Below are 24,937 nucleotides of genomic sequence, written 5' to 3'. Positions count from 1 at the left end.
AGCTTAATGCTTCAGTAAATGTTTTGAAAACCTTAACAACCAAATCATTAAATATAGTTTTTGTTTTCTACCAAAATATTTGGTGATTTATATATGTCAACATGATCTAAAATAGGATTGGTGTTGATATTAGTGTGTGTTGCATTTAATGAAAAGTTTTTATTTTATTAGGAGGATCAAGAAATGGCAAAGCCCATGGGCTCTGAGATCAATGGCCTTGGGTCAATGTATTAAGGTTCTGGCACATTAGCTCTGAGGGTTGGGCAAGTTGCTTAAATTTGTTTTGTTTTAGTTTCCTCTTTTGTAAAAGTGCTATGATAGAAATCACCACGTTGGTTATTGTTTTAATTAAAGATAAAAGATATATGAGAATCCCTTAGGAATACCTAGTAAGAACCCAGTAAATACTAATTCATTGTTAATATTATTTAATAAAATGACAGGTTTTCAATGACTAGCAGGACTCACACACATATTTTGTTTTCCTGTGGCTGATTCCAGTGAAGAAGATTCAAAATCTTGAGTTCTTTAGGATTTGAAAAACAGCGAGAGAGCATCTTGTCAACTATAAAACATCTTCCTAGGCTGGGTGCGGTGGTTCAAGCCTATAATCTCAGCACTTTGGGAGGCCGAGGTGAGAGGATGTCTTGAGCCCAGTTCAAGAACAGCCTGGACAATAAAGTGAGACCCCATCTCTATAAAAAGTTTAAAAATGAGTCAAGAATGTTGGCATGTGTCTACAGACACAGCTACTCAGAAGGCTGAGGTGGGTGGATGGCTTGAGTCTGAGAAGTGGAAGTTGCAGTGAGATAAGATCACGCCACTGCACTCCAGCCTGGGTGACAGAGCAAGACCCTGTCTCAAAAGACAAAACAAAACAAACAAAAAATCTTCCTTACACCTTTAGTGAAATTCAGTGCTCATCTTTCACCCACAAGATTTTGGCAAAACCTCTCAGAGTAATATCCTTAAGTACTTTCTGTTTCAGTTTTTGTTTTTTATACACATGGGAATATGTATTTAGAGTCACTAAAAAGACACTTGGTACTTAATTAAGATCTAAATAATATATATTGCCATTCCAAAGAGTTCCTGTTATGCTGTGGTTATGTATTTATTCTTATTTATCTCCATTCTCATAAAATATTCATCAATCTGTTTTCTTGGGATTAATAATCGTGTTCGTTGCATTTTCATTTGCCATTTTTCTTATGATATTTATTTAGTCAAAATATTAATCTATGATGGTAACAATGTACCTATATAGTTATTATCTGGTTTTGTTAAATTATGATTGCCTGTACTATTCATTTTTAGTAAAATTTTTAAATTTATTTTACAGATCTTTGCTATAAATATGATTTATATATCACTGCCTCCACTCAAATATCCTGTACTCAACCTCATTTACATTCTTTGTTTTCTCTTCCTACTCATTTGGTTTTATGCTTTACGTGCAGTTCACTTTGTCCTTTTACTTAGAGTCAGATTTTTTCCTCAGCAATATTTTCACCATGGTTGGAGCCATCAAATTCTGCATAAGGACTTATTTTTCCACTATATTCCTGTATTTCTAAAGAAGAAAAGATCACTACTAATGAAATCTAATACTGATGAAATGAGATTTCTTGTTGATTGAACTACCACCTGCACATCTGGTGTGTTTTTCTGGGGCTCTGCTGTTCTGTTTGTTTAACTCAGAGTATAAGCACTTCACATGGAAGACGTGTCTTCTTCATTCTTCAAACAGTTCCAAAACACAGAGCTGGCACTGAAAATTTATTCTAAAAGATGATGTAGCACAAGCTACATATTTTGATAATATACAGTGGTGGGGTTTTTTATTACCAAGATTTGCAAATTTCGAGAGAATAAAACTATATACAGTACATACTTTAGGATACATACTTACGGCACAAAGTTACATTTTAGAAGTTATTTTAAGAAGTATGAGGCTTCAATTGTTAAAAAAAAAAAAAAAAAAGAACAAAATCGAATTACCCATTAGTGTAAGAGAAGAAAGAACAAATCTGTTTTAGCAATTTTTTTCAAGTCATTTCCTAGGTTCTGGAAAAGACATTTCAATCTCTAAGCTGGAAAAGCATATTTTGATGGATTAATATTTAATTAAGATGAAAAGACAACAAAAGACATTTTAAAATATAGGCAAATGTATGAATTCTAATGGATTTTATTTCTTTTAAAACCTTTCATGTAAATCTTTAAAATTTCAAAATAAAAACTTTCAAGTGTTGAAGGAAGAAGGGAATATGGATAAGTTTGATTTACTAGAAAAAAATCAAATTCCATGATATTCACTTGGGGAAAAGAAATATAATTTTGTTTATTACAGTTGACAACTATTCATCTAGGAAAAGATCATTAGTATCATGTCTAATTTCAGTATAAATCTAAAACACAGCCTGTCAATGGTCTCTGTGACAACTAAAATATTCATTTTCCAATAAATGCATCTGATTAAAGACAAAGATAATTCCATTACAATTTGATAAATAGAAATCAATATGGCATTCTTCATACAACCAAGGTTTCCTAGCTTTGGATGGTATTATATAATACATTTGTACAAATACACAAATATATTATATCTTTATAAGATCCTTTATGAAGTATTATTATCCCCAGTTAACAGTGAGAAAAAAAATTAAGTTTGTATGAGGGTAAGTAAATTTAACCCTGAATTTGGGTAAGGCAATTCTTATTACTACCAATGTATTTTAATTATTATTTACAGAAAATATAGTAATATTTATATTACTGCATTATATAAAATACATTACATAAACAGGTTGACAACATATGAATTCATAACTTTTTTACTTATGTGTCAGACTGCACCCTAAGTGTTTTGTCCATTTTTACTCATTTAAACCTCTCAGTTAGTCTGTGAAAATTATACTATTGTTATTTACATCTACAATAAGGAAACACAAGGGAGTGGCATAACTTGCTTAATATTACACAGTTAAAAAGTGGTAGCAATAGAATTTGAATCCAGGCAGTTTGGTTCCAGGGTCTATTATCTTACTCTCTATTTACAGAGCCTGTCTCTCGGGGATGGATTTAGATGAACATTTCATTTCCTATCTTTTGCTCACTTGTGCTTTTCTCTGCAATTATTTCCTAGACAAATGCTTTGGAGTAAGAAAAATAAGTTATTCCTATTTTTATGGGAATGGGGGGGCAATTTTATAGGAATTGGGGGGCATACTCTTTCTTTGTACCTTTAGAAAAAAAGAATCAGAATTCAAGAAATACATTACAAAATGAAGTTAAAATAAGAAAATTGTTTGGTTTTGAACAAATATAATAATTCCTTAGGAAATTAGTCAAACTCAAAAAATTATGCATTTCAAACTAATTACTTTGACATTTGAACTTACCTGACTGTTGGGTCCATCACTCTGGATTCCACAGCATGCCTCAATACCTGGCATATTACATAGAATACATTTTATATCTGGACTTTCTTCCCTCATTAGGATGTAAGCACCAAAATGGTTATAACTTTTAAAAATTTTTAATTTTTGTGGGTACATAGTAGGTGTATATATTTATGGGGTACATGAGATATTTTGGTCCAGGAATGCAATGTGTAACAGTCACATCATAAAAAATTGGATATCCATCACTGCACACATTTATCCTTTGGGTTACAAACAATTCAGTTATACTATTTTAGTTATTTTCAAGTGAACAATTAAATTATTGTTAACTATAAGCTCCCAGGTGTGCTGTCAAATACAAGGTAGGGCAGCAACTTTTATTTGTTCACTGCTATAATCCTAGCAATTAGGAGGCTTTGTAGTATGTAGTGGGTGCTCACTTAATGTCTCATGAATGACTGAGTGCCTACTTTAAAGGGTTATTCTGGGAATTAAATAATACAATATACTGTGTTACTAACACAAAACACGTAGTCTAGTACCTAGCAATATAAAAAAACATGTATTCAATAACAGTGGTTAACATTTAAATAGTATTAAGAATCTGACAGTCACTCCTCTAAATTTTACTCATTTAAGCTTTATACAAATCTTATGAGATATATGCTATTATTATTATTATTCCCATTTTATAGATGAAGAAACTAAGACACAGATTAAACTGCTCAAATCTCAGTTAATAAGTGTCAGTACAAAGAGCTGAGCTCAGGGAACTTGGCTCCAGAAGCTACTTTTTTTACCACTATACTTGTTGCTTCTCCAAAGCCCTTCAGTGACACTTGAAATTTAATTTTCTATATTACTATTAGTACTTTTACTAGCATCATCATTTCAGAAATAAGAATTTTAAACAGAATCCCATTTGATGTTTATGCATACAATACAGACTTCTCAGAAATTTGTAAATTTCAGAATTAATGGCAATGAGAGGACAGTTTATCAATTTTAGAACCTGCCCCTATTATTATTGTAATTTAGTTGTTGATGTCTCTGATTCACAATAGAATAAACAATCAGTGACCATACCTGTTATTAAGCAAGTATCTCAGGTACTTAGTATAGGGTTGGTATAAGATAAGTGGTCTCAAATATTTGTTGAAAAAATAATACATAAGTAAATGTATTAATTCATTTATTCACAAATAAATGCATAAGTGAAGTCAATAGCTATAGAAATAAATATCTAAGTTGATGATTACTGCAAAAATCTTCATGTATCCTCTTAATAATTCACACAGCCATCTTTCATTGTGCTATTTTAATATGATAAAACTAAATTTCATCATAATTATACTTGTTCAGTAAATAGAAGTGGATAGAATTCAACTTGATTTCACTTTTTTTGGTCTAAAATGGCTGTATTCAAATATTTTGTGTGCGAATGCATCATACATATTTAGTGAAAGAGACTTCCAAATTCTCTTTCTGAATAAAATTACTTCGGACAAAATCTGTTTTTTCCAGATCGTATTTAACCACATATTGTTCCAAAACAATCCTAAAGTCTACTCCAAATTTAAGTGTTTTCCCTCCTGTTTCCATCTGAAATGTCCCTAAACGTTTACATAAGGCTCCATCTTACTTTCTTTGAATTGGCTTATTTATTCATTTACTCATCTATACTTGGTTCCTGGACTTTAAAAGAATTTTCATTAGAATTGCTTCACAAAACTAGAAGACGAGTAAAATACATAAAATCTGTCTCAGAGAGGTTAATCTCAAAGTTATGTGTGTGGTAAACAGTTGCACAGTGGTGCACACCTAGATCTTTTGATTCAAATTTTAATGCTCTTTCTGCTACGTAAGAGGCGAATACATTATGTTCTAAGGCTAAAAGAAAAACACGGCATATTTTGTGTCCATAAAAAGAATCAAAAGTAAGTTAAAGTTTATAATCTTTACTCCATTTATGCCTTCCAATTTAATTTTGATTACTAATTTCACAGCTTTTAATTAAATTTCTGGAGAATATTGCACAGCCATCCTCGGTTCTCCTAATTATTCTTGGAAATATTTCTATACTTTACAATCAATGTTCAAAAATAGACTAATGGAGATTCCTGACATCCCTATATTTTATTTTTGTTTATGACTTCCCTGTTTAATAACTCAATGAATTTATGCTTACAATCCCTTGGTAATAGCTATAATCTTTGTTTCAAATGTACTTTCTATACATTATCTACATATGGAATCTCAGAACACCAAAGGAAAGTTAGTCTGTGTCTTTCAAAATGACTGCAGTTGCTAGTGATAAGAATATGCTATTTCTCTGAGAAAGACCCCCTCAATTCAGGCATTTTGAGGGGGAAATAATGGTGACCTTTCAGTTCATACATATTTTAAGTGCTTCGATGGACAAATGTTTAACATTCGACATGGGATGGCTCTTGTCACTGAAATAAACTCAGAGGAAAATGGTTAACATAGGTGCCATGTTTTTGGTTGAAACTAATGATAAGAGACTAAAAGGCATAGGAAAGTTGTTGGTGGGAACTCCAAGGCTTCTCTCGTAGAGGTGCTAAATAATCACACTTCAAGGACTGAGGAAAAGTAAGGGATCATGAGGGAAGACAAGAAAAACGGTAGTAACTCAGGCAAATACAAGGTAGAGCTTACCCTAAGTGATCCACTAAGAATACAATCACAATGTATTATTAGTAGTATATATTATTATATTTACAGACAGGGTCTCACACTGACACCCAGGCTGGAGTACAGTGGCACAATCATAGCTCACTGGAGCCTAAAATTCCTGGGCTCAGGCTCAGGTGATCTTACTGCCTCAGCCTTCTGAGCAGCTAGGATTATAGGCATGTGCTACCACACCCAGCTAATTGTTCGATATTTTGTAAAGAAAAGGTCTCTCCATGTTGTCCAAGTTGGTCTTGAAACTCCTAGCCTCAAACTATCCTCCTGCCTTGGTCTCCATAGGCACTGAGAGTGCTACGATTACAGGTATGAGCCAGCATTACCTGTCATAGTGTATTTTTAAAATAAAGAATGAGTCATAACGTATAGTAAAGAGTTACAAAAATCTTAGGTATATTCTGATATCAAAAAACAAGTACAGAAGAATGTAAGTAATCTATTCATCAATGCAGACCACAATCCTGGCACCTTCACAAGTTAAAGTAATTTCTCAGCAATACATCTGTTTATTTCCTTTGTTTAAACTATGATTGAAATTAGGATAATCTAACTTCAGCTTCTAAAAGAAAGCCAGAAAGGAATGAATAACTTTTAAGAGTCATATATAGGAGCTCACTTAATCAAAATGAAGTTGTGGGAATAAATATTTGTAACTACACAAAAATTGTGAACACTACCTTGTTTGCATACAGAATGAGATGGATTTTAAAATGAATTAAGCAACGTTTTTGCTGAGGGAAAAAGTTAACGGTTTGAGGGGATAGTACGGATTGCTTATTACAATAATTTTAGATAATGATCCCGCTTTCAGGACTAAACTAAATTTTGTAACCTTAATGTATAATCAATGCCTCAGAATGAAATATAATAGTAAAAGGTGCAACTGGATAAATTCTATATTTTAATTTTTGATTATTATTAATTTTATTTTTAATTTTTTTTAACTTTTAGATTCAGGGGCACATGTGCAGGTTTGTTCTATGTAAACTGTGTGTCATGAGGTTTGGTGTACAGATAATTTCATCCCCTGGGTAATAAGCATAGTACCTGATAGGTACTTTCTTCTGATTTTCTCCCTTCTCTCACCCTCCATATTCAAGTTGGCTGCAGTGTCTGTGCTCCTCTCCTAGCATCCCTGTGTTCTCATTGTTTAGCTCCCACTTATAAGTGAGAACATGTGGTATGTGGTTTTCTCTTCCTTAGTTTGCTTAGCATAATGTTCTCCAACTCTATCTATGTTGCTGCAAAGGACATGATCTCTTTCTTTTTTATGGCTGCATAGTATTCCATAGTGTATATATACCACATTTTCTTTATCTGGTCTACCATTGGTTGGTATTTATATTTATTCCATGTCTTTGCTATTGTGAATAGTGCTGCATTGAACATACACATGCATGTGTCTTTATAATAGAACAATTTATATTCCTTTGGGTATATACTCAATAACTGGATTTCTGTGTCAAATGGTAATTCTAAGTTATTTGAGGAATTGTCAAACTGCTTTACACAATGTGAACTGACTTGCACTCCCACCAACAGTGTATAAGCATTCCTTTTTTTCTGCTACCTCACCGACATCTGTTATTTTTTGACTTTTTAATAATAGTCATTCTGACTAGTGTAAGATGGTATCTTACTGTGGTTTTGATTTTCATTTCTGTAATGATTAGTGATGTTGAGCTTTCTTCATATGAAAACTCTAATTTGTTATTCTATGTAATATATGAGGAGGCTGCCTATTTCAGTCAGGGTCCAATCAGGAGACAGAAACCACATTAGTAACTTGAATAAGGAAAAGTTAATATAAAGAATTATTAATGGGTAAAGAGGAATTTAACTACTAAAGAGGTAAGGAGGGAGGAATTCAATGTTACAGAAGTAGCAGCCAAAGAATGTAGCTACTGCCTATAGAGCTGAGGGAGAGAGAATCGAGGAGGTACTTATACCTTTAGAAGAGTCCAACTCATGTACTCACACAATCACACCACCCCCAAGTCTAAGACTCAGACATCTCTGGAGAGGTTGTGGCTACGACTGGAACTCTGTTGGCAACAGAGAAATTTACTAAATAGAGTATATAGGTCCCAGAGTGTATGAGCTACAGCTAGTTTTTTTGGTGCGGCCCCCTGAATGGCAGAGAATCTTGCCAGAGTGTGTAGGCTACAGCTGAGCAAGAGGTGAAGTGTACCACATCCCTCACATACCAAACCTGTAAGTGCCAGATACAAAAGAGCATGCTGGAAAATGGAGGCAAGGTCCCTTTCTCATGTTCCGCCTTTGCAGTGTCCCTCCAGCCCCTTAAATTGGCAAAGTCTAACATCAAGTCAGCTGGGAAAAGAGAAATGTCTACAGCATGCAGCTCTGACAATACAAGGAAGGGCAAAGAAGAATAGATTTGAAGAGAGGCCATAAATTAATAACTGGCATGCTGGCACTTCCCCACACTTGGTTGACACTGATACAGTTGAAAATAGCATAAAATCATGTATTTATACATAGAGTCACAAATCATAACCTCTTGTATTGTTTTTCTAAATTTGGTTATATACTGTAGCATTCTGCCTTAGAACTATAAACCAAGAAATTACATCGGTGACATTATTTATGAATTTAACTTTCTATAAAAGTATGTATAGAGAAAAAGTATAAATTTTAAGTGTACAACTAACTCAATGAATTTTTACAAATATAAGAACTCATGTAAACACCTCCCAAGGCAAGACAGAGTTTATTATCAGGACCCTGAAGGCCTCATTCTTGTTCCTCCCAAGCAGTAATTATCAGCTTTTAAAACTGCTTCCTTGAAAATCTTTACCTGTTTTCTTACATGTTTAGTGTAACTAATAAAATGTACAAAGAAAAATAATATACTTATTTTTTATTTTTTATTTTTTGAGACAGAGTCTCGCTCTGTCGCCCCAGGCTGGATGGCAATGGCATGGTATTGGCTTACTGTAACATCCGCCTCCCGGGTTCAAGCAATTCTCCTGCCTCAGTCTCCTGAGTAGCTGGGATTACAGGCATGCACCACCACACCTGCTAATTTTTGTATTTTTAATAGAGACGGGGTTTCACCATGTTGGTCAAGCTGGTCTCGAACTCCTGACCTTGTGATCCGCCAGCCTCGGCCTCCCAAAGTGCTGGGATTACAGGCGTGAGCCACTGCGCCCAGCCTAATGCACTATTTTTATGTGGAGGAAAAGAATGCACAAAGTTACTTTTTAAATTTAAGAACTATTTATCCTTCTATATATTTTTCTAAAATCATCAAAGCTGTCTATAATAGAACTATTGTATTGCCCTTGCTTTGTGTAATTTGACCATAATTAGCAATTTCTTTTTCATTCCAGAGGAAGAAAAAAATATATAAAGAGCATACAGAACTTCAATATCTTGGCATAGTGATAGAGATGGAATTCAAATGTTGAGAATAAACTGTTTTCTGCTAATTGTCCCATAACTGAGAAAATGCAGCATATATGCAATAGAAACAAATGACAACAACAACAAATCCAGCAATGATTTGGAATCCTAAGGAAGCAATTTAAATACATGTAAAGACAAAATTTTAAATACATAATATATTGTTTCTTCAAAACTCACAGAATTTAACATACTAACAAATGTGAAATATGTTTTTGCTATATCATTCTGAAGTAGTGAAAAGAAAGTAATACATTGAATAGAAAAAGTAGGATTTTATTTTTATCTTACTATATTTTAAGATGACATATGTATTTTGGAATTATTGAAACTTTTCAGTTAAATAAATTTGACCAGTTATTCAATTTGGACAGTATTCCAAGAGGGTCAAGAAATTGGATATTATATGGAAGTTTTTTTAGTCCTGTGTGTGTCTTGATTTCTAAAAACCCATTTTAATATTTTACAATATTATTTATAAAATTTAAAATTTAAGCATTATATTGAAGGTTGATACATTTAAATAAATTACTTTTTTCCTACTAGCTTTCCATTACAAGTCAAAAGTCTTTGAACTTACGGTTTGGCTGCATAGCCGGAAGGTTGTGAATGTTTTTCCAGAAGGTTTTCAAAATTTTTTTAATGCCTGCCTTTTTTACTGGATTCAGTTCAAAATTTCTAATGAGAAGCATACTTTAAATAGCCTTGATGCCACATTTTTAATATGTTATTTTACTTTATTACTCTTCCCAACTGAGAACACTTATAATCAACATTTTTAAGAGTTTTATATTGGTAATATTTTGTTGGTTCTTTGTTTCCTGTTATAGTGGGCTTTCAAGGAGTAAACAAATTTGCAGATTTCCCAAATAAACACATCCGTGCTGGGCAGTGTGGCATGAGGAAGGTTCTCGAAAATATGTAATATAGTACAATATAAATGCTTTCTGGAACACTCCTTTGTTGCATAGAAAATGAGGAAGATTGCCAATGAGTTCATTTTAGGAAAAAAAACTACTCATTTGAAATAAAACACAAATATGTTATTACATAAACCATATTTATTCTTAATCATGTTTGATTTTGGAGTAGCCTTTGCATTTATATATGAGGAAATAGTGTCAGGAACTGACCTATTATGTGTCAAAGACAAATGTTATCACACACAAAATTAATGACTTTTTCTAATTTATATATTCACTTCAAATTGTTCTAATAAATTAAGCCTTCATAGAGTTTCATTAAATGCACATGCTTAAGGTGGTTAACATAAACAATGCTATATTTAAAGTTTAACAGCCTTGAGCATAACACAAATCCATGCTACTCCTAATTCCTTCATCCTTGCTTGGGAAGGATATTTGGTCACACTTACTCCTACACAGATAACTCAGTTATTCACCCTGATCTCTGGTCTCTTCTGTCCATCTGCCATCTATTTATTATTATTATTCCAGGTTCCTTCCTCTTCCTTCCTTCCTCCCCACCCACTCAACCAACCACCCACTGAAATCCTGAGTTCTGCTCTTCAGTAGTTTTTCAAGATTAGTACTTTCCCGCTCTTCCCTTCAGAAATACTTTGGCATGCTTTTTTCTCCTCAGAGACCACTTGCTCACCTTAGCTCTACAACTATTTCTCAGCCCCTACATATCCCTACAGAGGTTCAGATCTAGATTTGTTCCTCATTCTTCCATTTCCCTTTCTATAACAAAATATTTCTTTGGAAGTGCAGCCAAGAATCCCAAAAAGCAAATTCAGTGAACCAGTGCAGTAAGAGGGCTTTTGCAGATGAGACATTTTGCAAAACTATGGTAACAGAAAAGTGCATATGGTCAGGGCCTAGCTGATTGCATTTTCATTTGTAATGTGGAAGTACTGCCAACAAATTGAATTAAGCTTACTATAGTAGAATACATTACTTAAAATTCCATTCTGTTACAGAGTCCTGAATGACCCTCAATAATTGGGCTGTGAAGTTTGATATTGTGTACATTTTTAGACTCTACCAAGCATGTGATAATAACAATAATGGAAGGCAATATATTAAAATGCAATACTGCTATAAACATGCATGTGCAAGTATCTTTTTCATATAATGATTCATTTTCCTCTGGGTAGAGAAGGAAAAGTAGATCCACCATTTGATCCAGCAATTCCACTGGAATTACTGGATCAATTACAGATCAAACAGTAGTGGATCTACCTTTCCTTCTTTAAGGAATCTCCACACTGTTTTCCATAGAGGTTGCACTAGTTTATCCTTCCTACCAACAGTGTAAAAGGGTTCCCTTTTCACTGCAAAAATATGAAACCAGCCCAAATGCCCATCAAGAAATGAGCAGATAAAGAAAATGTGACATATATTTAGCATCGAATACTACTCAGCCATAAAAAGGAATGAAATAATGGCATTTTCAGCAACCCAGATGGAACTGGAGACTATTATTCTAAGTGAAGTGACTCAGGAATGGAAAACCAAACATCATATGTTCTCACTCATATGTGGGATCTAAGCTAAGAGGACACAAAGGCATGAGAACGATACATTGGACTTTAGGGACTCAGGGGAGAGGGTAGGGGTGGCAAGGGATAAAAGATTACACATTGGGTACAGGGTACACTGCTCGAGTGATGGGTGCACCAGAATCTCAGAAATCAAAACTAAAGAACTTATTCACATAACCAAACACCACCTGCTCCCCCAAAACCTATTGAAATAAAAAAATTAAACACAAACAAACAAAAAAACCTTTTATCCTAACAGCCAAATGTTAGGAACTTGTTTGGGTTCTGACTAATAAATACCCCCATAACAATTAAAATTTTCATTAAAAACCAAACGGTAAATGATTTAAAAAGCAATGCTATAGCCATCACTTTCTAATCTTTTTTAAAATTAGAAAGAAGTGAAAAAAATGTACTTCCAATAATTTCATATCCTTTTAAAATATGGCTTCAGATTTTCTCCACTTAAATTGCAAAGTAAACCTTCATTATTAACTTTTATATCCAATAAAACATCCTATTTTATTCCTGTATTTATCCATTCAATAATTATTTACTGAATATATACTATGTACCAAACACAGTTCAACCTAAGTTAACAAAAAGTCCTCATTCGCAGCTTACCATGGGCCATACGATGGAACCAGTAGTAGCCAAAGTCAACTCCGAAGAAGGTTAAATACCAAGTCCATGGAGAATCCCAAGGCAAACTGAACAGCCTGTAGTTCTCCCAGATGTAAATATAACTGGTCAGTTCAATGCTCCTGAAAAATAGACTGGAAGATAAAATTCACAATCAGTGATTATATAACATTTTAGAAATAAAATTATGCTAAAATGTTTTAGATAACATTTAAAATTAACGTCTTCATATGAAAAAATGAAACTCTTTCTTCTACTTTGTTTCTTCTCTGTCATTCTTTTTAAAGGCTCAAATTCCTTAGTATCAAAATCATTCCCAGGAAGCTTTATTTTATTTCATAGGCATCATGGATGCCAGCTGTTTGTGCTCTCAACTTCATGAAATTTAAAAGGCCATTTTTTCATGTCTCTTAAAATATTTTTCATTGAGCCCATGCAACATAAATATGACAAGACTACAACTTAATTTCTATGATTGTCATTTCTAAATTTTACTGAAGTATATATTAAGAATGCTTTATAAAGGGAATATAAACTAGGCTTTTCAAAATATTAGGAAAAAAATTTCCTTAGATGTAAGGTATACAAACCTAATTAAAATAAACAATTGTTTCTAAAACTCAGACACTAGACTATATCTTGCCACCTATTTATCAAACTTCTGCAAATTCTTATTTTCAGTAACTTTTAAAAACCTACAAAATATACTTTAATTTTAGAAAGTATATTATTTTTTCTTTCAAGTTTTATGTGATCAAATTTAAGATTAGCTTCTAGATTATTTGTTTTGTCTCTTTTATCAATTTGATTGAGTTGACTTTTTCTTCTATGTTTATTTTTAAATATAAAAAGAATTATTCTGGTTAATAAAGATATATTTATAAGTCATCAACAAGTTTGGTGCTGAAAATTCTGAGAAACTTCTTAAATATTCTAATTTTAGATAAAAGTGGAAGAAGTGGTGCAGATTATTATACTACTAAAATTTTTTATTTTTACAGTATTTCCCTTTACAGAGTCAGTTTCTGCAAATTAGCATTTTACTGGTTCTTTTAAAGATCCAGCCCTTTAATTTTATTCTTGAATTTAATTATGATATGACTTTAACTGTGATTTAATAACTTTAAAACAACCTCTTATACTTTAATATTTTAAAGTATTATTATTTAATCTGTAAAACACTAGGCTATCTTATAACAGCATTAATGTACATAACTCAGAGAAATGCCAAATGCTTACAATTTTGAACAAGAGTACACATCACCACACATTAAAAAACTCAATTTCCAATTTGAGATTACATGGTTGGAAGAAGCAGTTTTGTCCCTGTGTTCAAGTCCTTGACCCAAAGGAATTGCTCATCCTGTACCCCTACTACAATGTCAATCTGAGTGATACTCTGAGTACTCCAGAAACCACTGCTGCAGTGGCCCTGAGACTGCTTGTGGGCCTTCATTTAAAACCTGCCTTCCAAGTTTTTATGAAGGTATGTTAGTCAAAGTAGGGGGTAGAACAAATTATACTGTAAATCTTGTTAGCTTGGTTGGTTACTTTTATATATTTAGATGAGGGCTTCACAACAGTGCCACTGTTGACAATTGGACAGGATAGTTCTTTGTTGGAAGAGGTTGTTTGGTGCAAAAGTTTACTGAAACTATGAAATCTTAAAATTGCTCACTATTGTTTATTAGTAGGGGTTACCCATATAAAATTCAAGTTTTAGGTTAAAAATGACAATATCAGTTTTATATGCTTCAATATAACAATTTCTCTAAAACAGGAATTCTTAACTTTAACACTACTGCCATTTGGGCCAAATACTTTTCTGTTTCGAAGGCCTTTCGTGTGCATCATTGAATGTATTCCAGCATTGCTCTTCTTTAGCACCTAGATTTAGGACCCCTCCTTCTCACCCCAGCTATGATTACAAAAATGTCTCCAGATATTTCCAAGTGTTTCCTGGGGAGTAAAAATTTCCCCAGTTGATAACCTCTGCCTTAAGACAACTGATCCAGAAAAATAGATTAAAACAAAATGTAGTAGAAAGTTGAAATCATCTATAGCTGAATGGCTTAAGTATTAGCACACGGTATCAAGGCAGATTCCTCCATGGATTCAGGCAATCATTCAGTGAATTCATATGAAGAGCCTACTAAGTGCCAGGCACAGTACAAGATGCAAGAACACACTATTAAACAGGGCAAATGCCACCAGCCTTATAAATGTTCCCTCAATTTAATACCTTTTAAAAAACAATACTATCTTTCTTGTCAGCTCCAGTGAAAACGAAAATAGGCATTAAGATACCAAGATCTCAATAAGACTGAAGGTCCTTGAAAAACTTCCATTTGTTAAAATAAATAAATAAATAAATACAATTAAATCAATCAATAAATAAAAATTTTTAAAAACCTGCCTGAAATTGAAATACTTTTCTATTTCCTCTACAGGTGCCAGGTCTTGAGCAGACACCCAATTTATTACTCCATCAACTGACTTATTAGGGTTGACACAAATCGAGCTGAAATATGCTTGACATACTACAGTCAAGCCTTCCCCCCACCACATCCCACACACATTAGCATGAAGCCTAACTTCCCTTAAGACACGAAGAAGGAGGGGAGAAGCTGTGAGAGTTATATTCCCTGCTTTCTATCAGCAAAATTAATTTGATATTCTTTTATTACATATATGAAAGAATAGCCATGGAGTGCCCACAACTAAAAGTAATTCACCTAAGCAATACAGCTGGGAAATGATTCTCAAGCTCTGGAAAGCCCTGGATTGCAGAAAATAACACCTACATTTTCAAAAATGTTCCCACCAGACCTTGAATCATAAACCAAAGTTCCTTCCTCTTTCTCTCCTCAATCCCCCTTACCCCTTCCACCCTGCAATCTCAGCACATGACTCTGCATCCTGGAATTTAAACTCTCTAAACTCCATCCTGCGGGAAGAGGCATATATAATATGTACATATATAGTAAGCTTACTTTATCACATGAAGATAGAATATTGGGTAGCACAGGGGCTTGGAATTCCCAAATACTAGATCACTTTTATGCCTTAAGTTTGAATGTAAGACCAGGAAAGTGATATAAATGTAAAGAGACATTAGAATCCTCTAATTAGCAACCTGCGTATAGAGAGGCTTTCCTTCCATTGTCCTATTTTCTTCATGAATTCCCCCAAACAGCAGTTTTCTCTTGGGTCTGAAGTATATGTTTCAGCAAATGAAAAGTAGCTTATTTCTCTAACTAGTGATCTGATTTTCTGTGTGTTTTACAAAACATTTTTCTCTCATCACTAGAAATTTGTCAATGTTCAGTTACTATAAAAAAGCTGCTAAGTTACTAAATTACTATTTAGTATTAATCCCCATTTTTTACAAAATAAAATTCAGTTTTAATGCTAATATTAAAAAATAATCAATAAATCAGAAATAAATGTTATTTGGGGATTGAGAATTAGAAACAAATAAGTTTTCAAAGTCATCTCCATCTGAGTCTACCCATCACCAAGAATAGAAGTGTGAGAGTGGTCATGACGTTCACCCGTTCAGTATCTAAGGATAATTTAAGGCATGAGATAATTAGGCTGAATGAGCCCTAAAATGACTCTCAGGTTGTTGTCATTAAGAAAGTAAGTGACATTTGAAGTAATGCTCTCACGGCAACCTCCTAAAATAACAGAGCAAGTTTCAGAATAAGTAGACTTATGTACTATACTCATACGAATCTGCCAATTTATATTATTCCATAACTGTCATTATAGCTGAGTGTTCTGATTTGGCCAGATTATACAAAACTTAAAAAAAAATAGATATTTTTATTTTGAATACTCTTGTTTTATGAGCCGGAAAATAAATGAATATTTAAACAAGATTATTACAAATATCCTTAAAACTCCAAGAAGTTACAAATAAATTAATGTATTGGATCATATATATATGTGTTTGTGTGTGTGTATATATTTTGGATCATATATATGTGTGTATATCTATAGGATCATATATATGTATATATTAGATCATATATATGTATATATGTTGGATCATATATATATGTATATATATTGGATCACACACACATATATACATTTATGTAGAGAGAGTGAGAGAGATTTTTCTGCGAAATGTTGTTATTTATTTACTTCAAAATCTCTTCAACTGAATCCGGGAGTTTGCACTGCCTGTCTGTAAAGCTACTGCCACTTTTGCTCCATCTAGTGGAATATTGATTTTTGCTTGGTCATAATAAGATAGATAATATTACTTTACCGTCTGCAAACAAATAAAATCTGTACTACTAATTCTTATTGTTAAATGGTATTATGTTCATAAAACAATCACTTAATTTAATTTCTTCATAACAGAAACCATAAAACCATAAACCTTTAAAAACACAATGTGATAGATTTGGAAGAAATGAATTTGCCACATTCTTTACTTTGCAGGAAATGTATTACTCGATTGAATAAACACACAAGTCCAGACTAATAAGCAGTGAACCTTGCATTCACTAGGGAAGTTTCATCTAATAGCAGTTTGTGAAGTTATGCAATTTATAACAAAGGCAAAGTCTATTTATTCATTTTTTAATGCAAATGTTAAGAGGAAATGAGACATTCTCTCAAATATAATTAACAAACCAACAAATTTTTAAAATCTATTTTCCTTACATGGGGATTTTTAATAATTATTTCTAAGTTAACAAACTTTAGTATTAATAATAAAGCATTATTATTAACATTACATAGATTCATTTATCTCTTATTTTGGACAACGAATTGCTGCTTATTAAAGTCATCATCCAAAATTATATACATTCATTTGTTAGGTCTGATTTGCCAAGGCAACATTTAGCCTCTCATGTTAAAGCCCCTAGTATAAAAACCCAGTATACAATTTTTCTATATTCTCTGGCCCCATCCCAAAGAGTCAAAAATATTTTTAAAAGGTTTAATTTCCTCCTTTTTAATTTTTTTTTTTTTTTTGATGAATTGAAACTTTCTTGTCAGGAATGGAAAATTCCATGGCAGGCATGGCCAGTAAAAGTATGCATATATATGGTTGAACATTGTGGAGCTAGCTCCATAGTAAAAATTGGCAGTGACCCATATGTATTAAAAGTGGAGTGTCCCCAACTTTATTTGAAAATTTACCTACTTAAATTATCCCTCTAACCTATTGCAATTTGATTTATAATCTGCTGTTTCAACAGAATAAATGAACCCATTAAAAACAAACATACTGTAGATATTTATATCAGGAATAAAACTTCTCTGGGGAGGATGCAATTTATGGAAGTAGAAACATTGGAAGGAAGTAACAAATTGAAGTCCCGGTTTTCTAATGAAGGATTGGAAATTGAGTTCTGCTTAAACAAGCAGGAAAAAAAAATGTGATTATTTTTCACTCATTAACATTTAAGTCAGTAGCAGGATATTTCACAAGTTTTAGATACGTTTGCTTAAACAATAGATTTTGTAAATACTTTGTTAAATAAAGTTTAATTTTTTTACAGTCACATATGCGATTAATTGTTAGAAAGGCAGATTATTTGCATGATACACTGTGTTTATCTAGAATACATAGACATATCTTTTTATAACTAAGACTAGTATCTGATTAGGAAGGCTGCCTACTGGATGATAGGCTGTCTACTGTATTTCAGAAGAGCAAAACAGATGCAAGCCTGCCCAGAATCTGTTTCTTAGGACAGATGGACTTTTATTACAGACCATGGTCTGTCCAACAGACTTGTAAACAAGATATAATCTTCTCCATTGTTAATATTTTCCTTGACATAAAGACTTGAAAGAGGTAGCATGTGTCTTTTCTATCACCATGGTAAGCACACTATTAATCTTTAAGGTACCTGAAATTTTATGTAATCCTGAAATTAAGACCCTCAAAAAAACACATCGTTTTTCTTCAAAGTCTGCACACAACATTTCTATTACGTGAATGACGAAGTGGAAAAACGTGTTCGCTTTGATTTCCACTTCTTTTGTCAGAGGCCACATGCTTATTTGGAATTATTATCCAAAGCATAATTCTTCACAAACGTATTAGCAAAAGGCATACTACCATTTGTCTTGAAATCACCTATTTGAAGGACGTAGCAAGCCCCTGTTGCTAGTGTAGAAAATGAAATTAGTCCCTGGGAGAGGATACAATCATTGCAGTGTTAATCTAACCCTCAGCTGTTAATGATTTGCACAGGGATTCCCCTTGACGCTGTGGCTTCAACTGAAATATTGTTTTAAGAACTGATGTCAAATTCTTCCTTTTTTTTTCTGAAAGCGGATTGAGAGGAATGGATCCACAGGCTTGCTTTTCCTTTTCTGTTTATATCTGGATTTGAGATTTTTTTTATAGCAACAAATAAAATACAAACATTTTCACCATAGTTCTATACAACAAAACAAAACAAAAAAAATTCATTTTCAGATAATTTGCTTTACTGGGATCTTTCAGACAAGGCTGTAAAAGAGAAAATTCCTTGAAACACTTTAAAGAAATCCACATTTCATAATTTAGAATTCTTCTTTACATCTACAAGGAAAAAAGGTGTAATTTGCTATTCTCATTTAAAATAACTATAGAAAAATATTCTCCAAATTAAAGTTCATAACCTTTTACCTTTCTCTCAAAGGGCACCAGAGTTAACAGTTTGTGTTAGTTTAAGGACTGTTATGAGTAGTGGGTGAAGGAAAAGAACCGCATGTTCTATCCCTGAAGGACTGGTTTGTTTTGGTTTCTTTTTTTCCTTCTCTCTCTCTCTCTCTCTCTTCTCTCTCTCTCCCTCTCTCTCTCTCTCCCCCCCCCCTTCTCTCTCTCTCTCTCTTTCTCTCTGCTTTTGGGGGTGTATAGTTTGTAAAAATATCTCCTTCATTCTTATTTTCCTGTTATAACTCTGTACCTTTTTAAAATGACACTGCTGAGCAAAAATATTGTATTGAGGATACAGTTTGTATTTCTGGTACTTACAATGTTATGATAAGAGAACAATCTAATTTAATTTGGAACCAAATCAAACTTTAAAAGGTAAAAAAGGCCGGGCGCGGTGGCTCAAGCCTGTAATCCCAGCACTTTGGGAGGCCGAGACGGGCGGATCACGAGGTCAGGAGATCGAGACCATCCTGGCGAACACGGTGAAACCCCGTCTCTACTAAAAAAATACAAAAAACTAGCCGGGAGAGGTGGCGGGCGCCTGTAGTCCCAGCTACACAGGAGGCTGAGGCAGGAGAATGGCGTAAACCCGGGAGGCGGAGCTTGCAGTGAGCTGAGATCCGGCCACCGCGCTCCAGCCCCGGCGACAGAGCGAGACTCCGTCTCAAAAAAAAAAAAAAAAAAGGTAAAAAAATAATTCTGAAGAGTTCATTCAATTTGCTGTCAAATTCATTGTCAAAATGCTTAACAAATTCATTCCAATTCAGTAAAATATATGACCTGTAATTGTATATGCAGGGCAATTTTCAGTTATCAGGTGACTTTTATAGTTTATCAATAATCTGATTTCCATAAACCTATACATTTAACTTTCTGAGAATGAGCTAAATTAACCAACTGGGTATTTTCAAATAACTAAATCTACATCTAAAGCTATATACCCTTGGGCATGTTGAATGTATTTATTGTTCATTTCTGCTTAAGGGGGACATGTATTATAATAAAGGAAATTATCTATACTTGTAAATTCTTATTCATGATAATCTGGGAATTAGCTGCAAATTTCTGGAGACATTATCTTCCTCTGATTCCAACTACAAAATGCAACAATTACAAGTAGTTTTTCAGAGTAAATATTATTAAGATTACTTCTACTATATACCTAATGCACTTTTCTCAAACACTTATTGAAAAAAAAATACTTTTAGGTTTATTTTCTATTTAAACTATTTTACGTAATATATGAAATTATTCCACCTTTTTTAGATGTTTAAAGTTTTCATGTTATTTTTTAAAAATCCACCTTAGTTTCCCACTGGGCGGTTAATAGAAACATTCCAAAGCAATGAGCACCAGTCCGAAGTAAAGCTCTTAAAACAGGACAAGAAGCAATGGGTGGGAAGCTGGAATGAGAACATTCATCAGTAGCTCAAAGCACAGACGTCTAAGGGAATCTTTGCTCACCTTCTGCCTCTTTGGTAAGCCCACATGTGTTGAAGATGACTTCCATTTTTTGGTCTTTCCTCTTCACACATTATAATGTACTCTTTCTAAACAAACAGTAGGTCATTTATATCTTACTATTATCGGGTCCCAATATCACCTAATTTTATCATCAACATAATGTTACAGGAATATTACTGCTTTTTGGGTAACTTTACATGCAACAGACATCATTCCAGGCACAGGAGCTAAAACTATTAAGAACACACACCTCTTGCTCTCAAGTTGTGTGCGAGCTAGCAGGAAGGGCTGAGAGAAAAACAGGTGAGCATCATGTCTTGTGATAATTCTAGATCTGGGATAAGCACACAATTCCATGGGACTGTAGTGTAGGAATGGCTAACATAAGGTTGGAGAACAGATAAGGCTTGTTGAAGAGTGTGACATCTATGCTTAGACCTAATAAATGAATCTGAAATGGCCTGGATGGTTTTCTAGGCAGAGGGAAGTGCCTGTGGCATGTGGACAATGGCAAGTAGTAAAGCATGATGGGATAAAGATGACAGACAGGAGAGTGGAGGACCCAAAAGCAAAGTCAGAGAAACAGTGTTCTCTATAGTTCAAGACAGGGATTTGTACCTTATACTTGAGGCAATAGGGAGCCAGTGAAGGATTTTCACTAGATTCATATTATGGAAATGTTTGGCTGCAAACGGGGTTGTACTAGAGCCAGACACCAATTAGGAAACCATTGTAGTTATTCAGAGATTTGTGTGACCTGCTCTAGGGAATGTCTACACCCCAGAGAGCTATTCTTTCTGAAGCTGAAAGAGACAAAACACAGTTTTAATAGAGAACTAGACCATAACTCAGAGCTGGAACCACAATAAGGCAAATGAAGCACTCATTTTAAAGGGGTATCAACAAAGTCAAGATAAATAATCTTTAGGGTGATTTTTAAAATGAGTGCAAAAAATCAGTGAAGAACAAAATATCAAAATTTTAAATAATGACATGAACAGAATTCTTTGGGAATATTTGTGGAAATAAACTAATTCTCCCATGCATTGAGTTCCTTTGTCCCTCATACTTAGGCAATTTCAGTTTTTCTACTCAGCGTTGTTAACCATCTAACTCACCTTGGAAGTCGAGACAGAACACCAGCTGAGATTGACGTTAAAGCGTCATCCAAGCGACCCGGTGACTTCCCTTTGTGAATCCAGCTGACAACAAGTTCAAGTAGCATCAAGGAAATGAAAAATGGAGTTGCCTGGAAAGGAAATTGCAGAAAAGAGATTATGTTCCATATGAAATTATTTTACATTTCCTAATTAGTCACTTCAGAATTGAAATGCCCAGATTTGGGAAGCCCCGTAGGAGATGGTAGACACCCATTTTAGAGGATTACTTCCCACACAGTGGTAAAGAAGTCTAATTATTTTAGACATTTGCTAAATATGTGCTCAAATTCTCTCATCCAATTTGAATATGAAACGTAATCATAGATATAGCCATGATAATTATAATATTATAAGATTAGGAGGAACATCTTCCAAATGAGGTTAAAAAAATACATTGAGAATAAGGTAAATAATTAGAAGTCTATCATCTCTACATATGTAATTTAGATCCACTTCAAGAGGCTTTCCTTAAAGATGCACATAATTCTAATTTTTCATATTAGAATTACCAGAACTATTTCTAATGATGAAATTGAAAGGGTAGAGACAATTTTCTTCCTAGAATTTTAGAGAATATGGTAATTTTGCATGTTTTCTTAAAACATGATTCAGATTTTATTCACTTGGTTTTGATTTTTGTTTCACGTAATAAGAAATGTTTTGAAGGCTCCACTATTGGTGATGGAGCATTGAATTCGGTTTGATGTTGCAGTATAAACAATAATACTTTAAGAAGATATCAGTGCCACTTTTTTAACTTAAAAAAATCAGAAAGAAAGCGTAATATCTAATCTTGAAAAAGTGTGGATTTTACTCATTTGGAAGGTAATCATGAGTTTTGAAGCTTTCTAAACTGAACTCTCAGTAACATATTCTGTGATGTCATTTTTTCTTTTTTCTATTTCTGCCTTGAACCAGTGAGTGCTGTAGGAACAACTCTGATAGGGTGGGGAACTTCAGTACTCAAGTTCTAATTCTGGATATTTCCACTTCCAGTCATAGCCAGGAACCAGAAGTGAAATGTGCCTCTGAGTACTTCAGAGTTTCAAAGAAAACTTGGTTCAAATTCAAACCAGGGAAGTCAGAGTTGGACCTGGTCAAGCTGCATATCCTTCATTCTGCAGAACTATTCTACCAAATGAAAGAGGAAATAGTTTCCCTGGAAGGGGTGGACAAGTTAAAGATTTAAAAATGAAATTGTTACAAAGTTGACTGATGTGGTGTAACTATTTGACATTGAGCTTCCAACAGCTACATTTACAATGCCACGGAGTCCAGGAAAACTTTGAACTTTTGTTTTTATCATATTCTGGAGTGACATACAAAGGAGGGAGGGAATTTACAGGTGAAGATGAGGGAGGGAATTTACAGGTGAAGATGGCTATGGATTGTAAGGAAATTCAAGTAGAAATTCTACTTTTGCTTCATGCCTTTAAGAAACTGAATTATTATTAGAATTTAATAATTTGAATAATGAAAGTGAACAAAACCCTAAGGAAGTTGACCTTATCATTTATTAAGAAAGCAGCAAGAGTAAGAGTAACCTCTTCCAATATAGTCTCACCTTTTTAACATAATCAGGCACCTCTTCTAACGTTTGAAATGAAGTTTCATTGGGTTTCATCGTGTAAAACAACATGCGAAATCCCTGGGAAAATGAAACATCCTGCTGGGCTTCTGGGTTCTTCATTTCTGCCCTTGTCTGATTCCCAGCTGGAGAATATTTAGGATTCAATGCTTGAAGCCAGAGGCTGAACAAAGAGGACGAGATGTGCAGCTCAGAACCAGCTCTTTGTCAGAGAACAGCTAAAACCCTCCATTGAGAGCACACTCAACAGCCGATTCTGTGTAGAGACAGAAAAATACAAGGATCAAGAACAAGTACAGAGTTCAGTGGGCGCTAGGCCAGAAACAGGGCATGTGGGGGAGGGAAAAGAGGACTCATACCCAAATCAAAGTCATACAGTGCAGTTTGACTGTAGGTGGAGCAAGTTACTACTTAAAAAAGAAGAGAAAAAAATCGTAACAGTGACATGGAAAGAAAAAAGTGATAATGCAGGTACAAGTTCACTCTGAAAAACTGGATAGAAACTCAAGCATCAAATCACATAGAAAAGCATTTTTTTCTCCTCATTTAGAAATTTACAATGTGTTCAAGTTTGTAGTCTCTTTATTTCCTGCAGGGACAGGATATAGGCGAGCTACTTAATAATAGCTTGAAAGTCAGTAAGCCCCTGAATATCTGGCTCCTTATTACCTATTTATATTTCTGTATCTGATTCATGCTATTATAACTTCTGAATGTTTACAACCAGTTTAGGGGCATTTGGCTTATTACATAACCTACATCGTTTAATGGAAACTTGGTTAGTCACATCTTCTTGATTCTTGTTAGTACTTATGGGAACTTTCTGATTAAAGAAGGTGCCAAGATGTTGCTGTGAGACCTATTTCTGTTTTACAGAAAGAGCTTAAGTGATTGTACCTTTTAAGTAGATTACAAGGCACTTAATTTATTACATTACCAGTGAATATGTGGAGCTTGCCAGAATAGCCTCAGCCCTTTACCCTAGCTGTAATCATCCTTTAGCTGCCATTTTATCATTTAAAGATGTTTAGATAGATCTAATTAAAGTATCAATGAACGACTGTTTTAGAAAAATATAGAAACTATAGATAAGCAATAATAAATTACTGCCCAAAACACTATTAACATTTTGGTACATGTATAGACAGTTTTGCTATAATGTGATATATCCATTCCTAAGAATCACAATACAGTACAAAACTGTGCAATAAAAACCACGGAACTTATGAGAAAAATGTGATTAGAGTAAAATCCTCAAAAACGTCATAACGACTCAAAAGGAACAAAAAAAAAAAAAGATCAAAGCCAAATAAAAATGGTAGCACACTTTCACACATGTTATATGGTTAAGACATA

The 24,937-nt window shown here is 33.7% G+C and overlaps 1 protein-coding gene across 4 annotated transcripts in view; it reads right to left on the bottom strand.

Moving 5' to 3' along the window:
* AGMO (alkylglycerol monooxygenase) overlaps positions 1–23,841 on the bottom strand; it is a 356,657-nt gene extending 332,816 nt beyond the window's left edge. For all 4 annotated transcript variants that reach the window (XM_005550068.5, XM_074036594.1, XM_005550067.5 and 1 more), the window contains exons 1-3: positions 23,558–23,841; positions 21,952–22,082; positions 12,676–12,827 (exon numbers count right to left, since the gene is read on the bottom strand). In XM_005550068.5, the coding sequence (XP_005550125.2) occupies positions 12,676–12,827; positions 21,952–22,082; positions 23,558–23,683 (409 nt within the window). In that variant the 5' untranslated portion in view covers positions 23,684–23,841. The remainder of the gene's footprint in view (positions 1–12,675; positions 12,828–21,951; positions 22,083–23,557) is intronic.
* Between the last annotated feature and the right edge of the window lie 1,096 nt (positions 23,842–24,937).

Source organism: Macaca fascicularis, chromosome 3 (assembly GCF_037993035.2).
Source record: "Macaca fascicularis isolate 582-1 chromosome 3, T2T-MFA8v1.1".
NCBI classification, from domain to species: domain Eukaryota; kingdom Metazoa; phylum Chordata; class Mammalia; order Primates; family Cercopithecidae; genus Macaca; species Macaca fascicularis.
The sequence above is the reverse complement of the archived record's forward strand: the minus strand, read 5'-3'. Positions and strand labels throughout refer to the sequence as shown.